Genomic DNA, 9,298 nt, shown 5'->3' on the forward strand with positions numbered 1-9,298 from the left:
CATAATGGTTTCCCTAGCCCTCTACCCTAACCCTAACCATTAAAAATGAATACCTAACCCTTACCCTAAACCTAACCATGACCTAATTGTAACCCTGACACTAAAACCACATTTTGAGCCTCAAAAAGGCCTTCAAACTTGTGATGACCAGTGAGTGTGTCCTCACAAGTGACTGTTGGTTCTCACAAGTATAGTAGAATGCAGATTTTGGTCCTCACAAAGATAGCTAGACAGGAACACACACACTAACATATATATAACATTTCTCATTGCTTCACCTTTAAGCTCAGGTTTCAAAGAAGGGTTTGGTGTTTGTATGTGTGTGGAAGCAAATTATGTAAAAAGAAGAGGGAATGAACAAAAGTATTGCTTTTGCCCTGCATGACAAAAATGAGTGAGAGAGAGTAAAAAGGTACACCTATTGCATACCCTAGACAATATATTTACTGTTAGTAATGGCAGGGCATTACTTCAGGTCACAGATTACATCTTTTTTCATTTAAAAGATTTTAACAAGTTATAATGCTAACCAGAGGTTGAATGTATATAAATACATTTACTCAGTACAAAGTACAAATTACCTGTCCTGTTCAACTGCATTTGCCTTTTTTATATTCTGGGATGATGTAAACATCCTTATGACGATAATAAGGATGTTTTGTTCTGGATATTCTAAAATCTTAAGATTAAGTGTTTCACCATTATCTTCATCTCTTTTTGCATCCACTTTACTTTTACTATTACCTATTACGAACATATTATTATAGTTACAATCAGAGAAGTACCGCCATCACCTTCACTGTTACTGCTAACACTTAATTACATCCATCATTTCCCACACTTGAACTTTACTTAGATGTGTATTTTTTATATCCAATACAACAACACAATCAATTTATTTCTGAGAAATCTTTGTCATTATTTGAAGCTTCATCTGCTGTTACCACATAGTCTGGTCCGTCTGGTTTCATGTTTCCTCATGGGCAGGCTGGCCTTGAGTCTGTCTTACCTCAATAAACAAAAGCCTGAGTATTTTTTGTTATTTTCTCAACAAAAATGTATGTTAAAAATCTCATGGTTGACCACCAAATTTTTTTAAATACAAGAAAAATCCTGGATTTACATCTCAAGTATTCCCTTGTTCTGTACTGTAAGTATCAATTTGTGATATCACAGGAAATTACTTTTTTCATTGCAGACTATTCTTTGTGCAATTTATTTTGTATACCACAAATATAAAATACACACACACCCTGGAAACAACTTATTTCTATTTTAAACCAGCTGCAGACCACTTTCTACCTGCATGTTGTTGATGGAGGCAGTGTACAAATTATGTGGTACAACCGGTCTGTGGGTTACTCTTCCTTGAGCTGTTGCTGGTGTCAGCCAGCCAAAGAGAAGAGTAAAGTCATAGCATAAAAGATAGAGGTGGGAATCACCATACATCCCACGATACGATATTATCACAATACTTAGCGCACGATACAATATTATTGCAATTTTTTTTTAATATTTTGCGATATTCAGATTCTGTACATAAAGGTAAACTTTATAACTATTCATTTTATCTAATATCAAAGTCTCACACTCAGTCTTTCTCTCATTTCAGTCAGTTTTATTGTTGACAAACTGAACGGTTTGTATTACAGTCTAGTCCAACTTAACTGAATGCAACCATCTGGTACAATTATAGCTATTCTGAACTATGCAATTTATAAAAACTATGCAGCCCATTCAGCAACTGAAGAATTTGAAAGTAAATGAAAACAAAATATAATTTTACATTAAATAAAAAAGTTTTAAACTTAATTAAAATAAAACATGTCTTAAATTAAAATAGGTAAACTGTCGTGTTTATTGCTGCCAAAAAAAAAAGTTAAACACATTTGGACAGTGAAGGAATGTCAGGATTCTTGCTCAGAAAAAGGAGCTGATCAACATGCTCTGAAGTCAGAGCATGTTTCAGTCCACAAAAACGTTTTTGTAACAAAATATCGATTTCTGCTGTCCCTGTATCCATACATTATTAGCAAACAAAATATCACGACACTACACAGTATCGATTTTTTTCCCCACCCCTAATAAAAGAGCTGAAGTGAAGCCAAGTGTGTCCACTGCAGCCACTGTGTGTAATTTTCATACCTAATGTTTTTTATATTATATCTCTTTTTTTCCCTCACTTGTCCCATTCCTGTCAAACACCATTCTCTATTCTGGAACACTTGTCAACCAATCCGCTTTCAACCACTGCACAACATCATCAAAAACCAGCAATTTGCAGTTGGGATTTTGGGGGACTGCATGGGAGCAGGTTTTCATTGGGTGAAAACCCCTCCAAGTGTGCTGGGACAATGGGGACATATATAGGCAAATGGCACTTTTCTACTCTTTAGAAATGGAAATCAGAAGACTTGTAGGACTCCACATAGTTTCAGCGTGGAGGAGAAGTTTCAGTCTGGAGAAGAAGTTTTGGTTGGTTTTTGGGTTTCATAGGTCAAGCACTTCCCGTCATCTGAATTTACATTATCTCTGAAACAATCTCCACCTTCCCAAATTTCCTAAACATTTACTGAAACTCGTCATCATGTCTTAGTCACAATCCATTAAATAAGGCAATAGTAGAACACTGACTGAACCTGTGGCACACCTGGATGAACCTGTATCTCTTTATCACTGCAACTATGTTACTAAATTATGCTCAGGTTGAACAGGCTGACTCAAATGAGATTGAAACTGGGTATGACACTGTTACTTTTTCTGTCTGTCTGTTTGTTTCTGTCATTAAATGAAAAAGTCACAACCTGAATGTATCCAAAGACTATCAAGGGTTTCACTTGTGAGAATGCTTTTGAGACACTTCTATATATAAGATATATATGTTTTCTGTTACTAAAGTGGCAAAAATAAAATAAAAATGACAATTAGTACACCCTCAATTAAGGGACATACATACCAAAGTTTCAGGAAAACTTTGGTATGAGATCCTCACACTAATCTAACTAAGCTTAAAACATATTAAATTCAATTTTATTGAATTGCCAATTCACAATAAAAGTCACCTCAAGGTGCTTTACAGTGTAAACCCTACAATAATACAGAGGAAACCCCCAACAATCAGATGGCCTTCTGAGTAAGCACTTGGTGACAGTGGGAAGGAAAACCTCACTTTTAATAGAAAGAATTCTCCAGTAGAACTGGGCTCAGGGAGGGACAACTATCTGCCACACCTGGTTGGGGTGAGGGCGACAGTGCACTTCAGTAATGGATGTAATTACTGTATATTTGCACTGTATTGAAACATTGTCTTCAACTTATATAACTTATACAAATGCCTCTTCATGCCTGTTTGAACAAACAGGATAAAATCATATGTGCTGGTTTAAAACTAAAAGGTCAAACTGAAACATTAACTAATATAAAACTGTGAAGACAAGTTTCTGCTTTGTTGTTAACTGCTGCCTAGTTGCTTTTGGTGCAAATAAAGGGTACTACAGGCAGTGTTACCCGAAAGTAACCCCAACCTTAAACCACCTCAAAAATCACACCCCCGAGGGAAACACATTCCAGGTTCAGCCCTCACTGAAGAAAAGCTTAGAAAGTTATCCGGGTTTGACAGAATGGCTGGCCTGCATCCAAGGATAACTCAACCATTAAGCAGAGCAGCTCTGACCGGACATTTCAAAGTTTACAGATGAAATAGTCCTTAATGTTGTAATCCGGGCTAATACTGGTGTAGGTTCTTCTTTCCAGTGGCACCACTTCTCTTATGACTTATGCACCAGTTATCACAGAAAGCCAGATCAAGATGTGAAATATAAAAAGTATGTTATATTAGTCTACAGTAACATTTTATCATGGTCATTTTCAGAATTTCTGATTAGTTTTTCTCATATCACTCACAGATACAAACCTCAATACATACTATATATCTGCAGGGGTACATCTAACCAAAATAAGTTATTCTGTCTTATCTTTTTGTACTTGATTGTTCATCCCACAGAATAACAACTGATAATATTTATTCTCTGATAAGTCGTTCAAACAGATTGCAATGTCATCCTATAATAATAAAACCTTTTTATGGGTTGATTTCTGTCCATCAGTGAGTAAAGTGTAGCAGTATTATAAAAATATTGTGACAAAGTAACAATGAAAGAATTTTAAATATCAGAGCATAATTAAATATATTTCAATACTCACATCACTTTTTAAAAAGATTGCAATGCATTAAGAACAACGTGTAACAGTTTTCTTAGTAAGCAAACAAAACCAAGCACTTATTAAAAATATGTGTACATATAGTGTATTTGACATCTCATAAGGGAGGAGATTAATATAGAACAAGCTTGTAACGGGTTAAAGTGAAAAAAAAAAATCCACTGAAAACCAAGAATTATGTCATCAGCCTTTGTCTCTCCCAAATAGTCTCTAACAGACTCACGCAATGCTGTCATGCTTACTTATAAACAAAGGCCTTCAAAAGTCCATGTGGTCACTCCGCAAGCATCTCCACAGAGCGGTAACGAGATTTACCATGACATCCACACTCAGCCATAACAAACGGAGTGGCTTTCACTGAATGCTTAAGTATGGCTGGCAATCAGCTGTGCACGACAGCATTACTGACTGCTATGTCCATGTAATTAAGAGTAATTCTACATATGTTGTAATGCCTAGATATCCTCAGTACCAACAAATAAAATTAAACTAAAACTTACCAGGCTTCTTCTCATTTATGAGTTTCATAACGGTGCAATATATCGTCTCACGGTGTGAACAAAATAATAATAACAACTGAAAAACGTTAAAAACTGTATCTCCGCAGAAAGTCTTAGTCAGTCCCGGAGATCAGAAAATACTTTGCTCGTTAAATAAAACAAGACTTTCACACATTCTCTGTTAAAACTTCCAACTTTACCCGGATGAACCTACTCCCATCATCAGAACATACTCGGTAAATAATGGGGCGGGACTGCTGCTCATTCGCCCTGACTCTTGTAGACAAGAGTCCAGTGCTTATTGGCTGCGGTAAACCAGGCCCATTTATCAGGAGCTTTTTCACCACCAGAAACCGACCAATCACAGCGTTCCAAATGCAACCTGAGGGTTCATTAAAAACAAAAGGGGGTCTCCCTGGCGACGGCAGGGCTTGAAGATTGGACAGAACAGTTCGAAACGCATTCTGATCGGACACCAGTGTGATCTGAAGCAGATAACAGTTATAATAAATTATTAATCGTTAACAATAAGGCAGAACTCGCGCTGAGTGACAGCGTTTCCATTCCTGTCATTGCAACACTGCACGATTGTGCAAACACCGGCCGGTTGGTATTGCATTTACCCGGCTCATGTTTGGCACAAATGACAGCAGATACAGAAAAATCATGTCAGAACGAAAAAAAGATCAACTTACGGGGTCTGTGTTTTCGCACCGACTCGGTCCTCCTCCGTAGTCTGCACCTCTTGGCCGGGGACCCGTTGCACTCTGCATCATCCCCGCGGTGCAGATGATGCATGTTTTCAAATGTGCCGCTGCCGCTGGGTACGGTGCTTGAGCCGAATGCATTGCTGCTGCTGCTGCTGCTGCAACAGCTGCCGTTAGTGGCCACCATGACATGACTGTGAAAAACCTTCTGGCTCTGCCCATTGTTAACATGAAAGGGTCCCGAAGCTCCTTTCTTATCCACCATTGACTTGGCTTTATCCATGGCAGCAGCTACCCTAGCCTAACGTAGCTTAGCATCTGTGAGGGAAACAAAACGTAAGAGCCCCAGCCGCTAGCAGTGTCTATCCCGGCTACTTTAGCTTAGCCAGCTAATACTAGCCCGTCTTCCAAAGTAATGAGGCAGTCTAGCGACCAGCTAGCGTCTAAACATAACGTATTTTAATCTAAAGTATGTGGCTAAATTTTGTCGTAAATTTTACTATAATGTCCGTAAAAACAAAACTGCGAACAGCCGCTAAAATACAGTGTTTCCCTTGAGGTCACTCGCGGTCATTTCCCTAAACTGAGATCCTGGCAGGCAGCAGCAGCCGGCGCGCGCGTGTGTGTCGGTGGACTGCTACGTCACATCAGCTCCTCCAGTCAAGGCCTGAACCTGTTCACCTCCTCTAACCGGTTTTCTCTGCTTTTTGCAGGAGATGCACCGCAATTCTTCGCTTTAACACAAAGACATGCAAGAATGGACTCATTCCCCGTCGCCTTCGATGCAACAATGAACTGCGGCCGCTCCCTGCTGGCTTACTCTTCACTAAAGTCTACAGTACCACTTCGTGCAGCGGTGGGCGCTTTAATTATAAGCGTCGCCGTTGGCCGTCATCCTCATTCCCCGCAGTCCTCTCCACGCGTGATGCGAGCACAAAGCTGCCAGTCAATATATCAGTCATGAAAATGAACTGTAGTGACCCTGAAGTTGCATGCAAAAAAACGCACATCCAACTGAAAAATCTGTCTTTTGAGCAGTGTTTTTGTTTGTTTGTTTTTTGCCGCAGAATAATTTAAAATCAGTATCTGATATTTTTTATTATTATGCCCCTCTTATAGTTCATTTCCCACAAACTTTATAAAAAATAATATATAATAAATAGCCAGAAAAAATAATTTACGTAAGACATTGGGGCAAAGAGAAAACAATGGACAGAACATTATATAATGAGCACGGTTCAGATAAGATACAAAGGTCAAACAGCAATATCAGCTTGAAAAAAGAAACTACAGACTAGAGCAACTAATACTGACGGCAAACCAGAAAGACGGTTTGTAAAGGTCTTAAAAGAAATGCATAAAATATCCCATTACAGACACATCACCACAAACTGATATCATTACGTGATAAATACAATGAAAGGTTTAAAATACATAAATAAAATATGCTACAATTGGACTCCCTATTATTTTAGAAGCCATACACAGAGCTTTTAGAACAGTCTCAGTCACGTGTGTATATATTGATACAAGTTATAGCCAGTGTTGGGAAGGTTACTTTTAAAATGTATTCCATTACTGAATACAGAATACATGCCCCAAAATGTATTCTGTAACGTATTCCGTTACGTTACTCAATGAGAGTAACGTATTCTGAATACTTTGGATTACTTAATATATTATCATGCTTTTTACAACTACATGAATGTATGGAAGCGTAGAGCTGCCACCCAGGCAAAAGAAAAATACAAGTGTATCATGTTATAACGTGAAAAGTTTATTGTTCTAACAAGATACTTTTCCTGTTTGTAGAATATACTATCATGTTTGTACAATATACTTTTCACGTTTGAACAACATAATATCACGTTATTACAATATACATAATTATCACGTTCGTGCAATATAATATTTATATTGCACGAACGTGATATAATATTTATATTGTACGAACGTGATAATTATGTATATTGTAATAACGTGATATTATGTTGTTCAAACGTGAAAGGTATATTGTACAAACATGATAGTATATTGTACAAACAGGAAAAGTATCTTGTTAGAACAATAAACTTTTCACGTTATAACATGAACGTTATAACACGTTCGTACAATATAATATTTAAATTGCGGTAACTGTAAGGGAATACAGTTACTCATATTTTGTATTTTAAATACGTAACGGCGGAACATGTATTCCGTTACTCCCCAACACTGGTTATAGCAGTCCCTTTTTCACTCTTTGAAATACTATAGTTACACTATAATTGAGACCACCATGCCACAATAAACAAGCATATCTCAAAATTCCCATTATGTGGCCAACTAGTTTAAGATAAAGCCAAACTGTTTTACCCCCCAAATTGATGGAGTCTTGTACTGCTGCCATCTTCTGGTTAAATGGTGCTTTGGTTATACTGAGCTTACAATGATTCATTAAAACTAAACAAATTATAATAACCAAAAAGAAGAAAACTAACGCCAAAAATACAAACTAAAGTAAAATTACACATTTGTAAACAACAAAAGCAAAAATAAAATGAGCAAACCCACCGTGGAAACTACAAGTGACATAATGTAACATGGACTGATATGGACCAAAAACAAAAGGAAGCAAACAAAAAAACACCATATACCATGCAATAACTGTTAGGTATATTATTTTACTGGCCGCACCATATTGTTGTAGTATGGGTTTAAAAGACATCCGAGTAACCAAGACTTGGTAGGAATCCGGTCAACCTTATATAAAAATCTCTTAACAGGATTGAGTTCAGTCATTACCCAGCCAATTAGTTGCAACCCACTATGCCTTAAGGCTCTCCTCTACTCTTCTTATGTCCATGTGTCCATAACATACTGACCTGAATGTGGTTCATCAGATTTTTTTCTCTCACAGTAAATGTTCACAGAAAAGGGAAACAATCAGTTTTATCTACTAAGGCAGTCTATTTAAAATATTAAAACTGTTCCAGTTGGTGTCATGCTCCCTGTTATACAGTTTATAAATCTGGGTTTTTTCCTCTGACTGTGGTGGACCTCTAACCCACAAAGTTACATAAACAAAAATATATGTGGTCTGAATGTAGCCTTTGGCAAAGATTCAGTGTTGTTTCAAAACTTCTGTTGAAATCACACTAGCTTAACAAATATAGTAATTTAACTGCCTATAATCTTATTATAAAACAGGATTTATTTAGCAAAGCAAATATTTTAAATCGGCACTTAATCAAAAGTTCTAAATCTGAAGAAATGTACCAGGTTTATGTAGAAACTGGAAAGTTGCAGCTTTACAGAAATGTTTTGGGCCCCTACTTAAATTCCTCATCTCTCATCTTCCTGTTCACCTGCTCCCTACTCTGACATTGTCTACAAACATTACAGTCCATGGAGACGCCAGCCTGACCTCATCTGTCAACCTGTCCATCACCACTGTAAACAAGAAGGGGCTCAGAGCTGATCCTTAATGTAATTTTACATGCTCTAAATAAAAACCATCCTCCGTGCAAAAACACTGAAACCTCTACCTCAGTGATGACGTGTGGTTGACTTCACTACTACTTGTTAAACATAGGTTGACTGACAATTATTGACCAACAACAATTAAACAAAAAGACACATGCTTTATAATTGACAGTAAAACTGACCCACCAAGTCATAGAAGTAACCGTGTAACTATGAATATTATCTTATATGTAGTAAAATCTTTTATTTAAAGTGTAAATCTTGTTTTAAAAAGCAACTTACAAAACCAAAAGCCTACAGATGCAGTAATCTATTTACATTATTGGAGTTGTATTTATTTTCTTATGATTTCTTATGATTACTTATGATTACGGGGGCGACCGTGGCTCAGGGGATTGGGAAGCT

At 37.1% G+C, this 9,298-nt stretch overlaps 1 protein-coding gene across 2 annotated transcripts in view; it reads right to left on the reverse strand.

Moving 5' to 3' along the window:
- pank1a (pantothenate kinase 1a) overlaps nucleotides 1-6,376 on the reverse strand; it is a 33,461-nt gene extending 27,085 nt beyond the window's left edge. The window contains exon 1 of one of the 2 annotated variants that reach the window (XM_085183438.1): nucleotides 5,417-6,376. In XM_085183438.1, the coding sequence (XP_085039564.1) occupies nucleotides 5,417-5,711 (295 nt within the window). In that variant the 5' untranslated portion in view covers nucleotides 5,712-6,376. Of the gene's footprint in view, nucleotides 1-4,721; nucleotides 5,397-5,416 lie in introns of those variants that run through there. The other variant, XM_085183439.1, reaches the window with a different exon arrangement.
- Between the last annotated feature and the right edge of the window lie 2,922 nt (nucleotides 6,377-9,298).

The sequence above is a fragment of the Neolamprologus multifasciatus genome, chromosome 13 (assembly GCF_963576455.1).
Source record: "Neolamprologus multifasciatus chromosome 13, fNeoMul1.2, whole genome shotgun sequence".
Lineage (NCBI taxonomy): Eukaryota > Metazoa > Chordata > Actinopteri > Cichliformes > Cichlidae > Neolamprologus > Neolamprologus multifasciatus.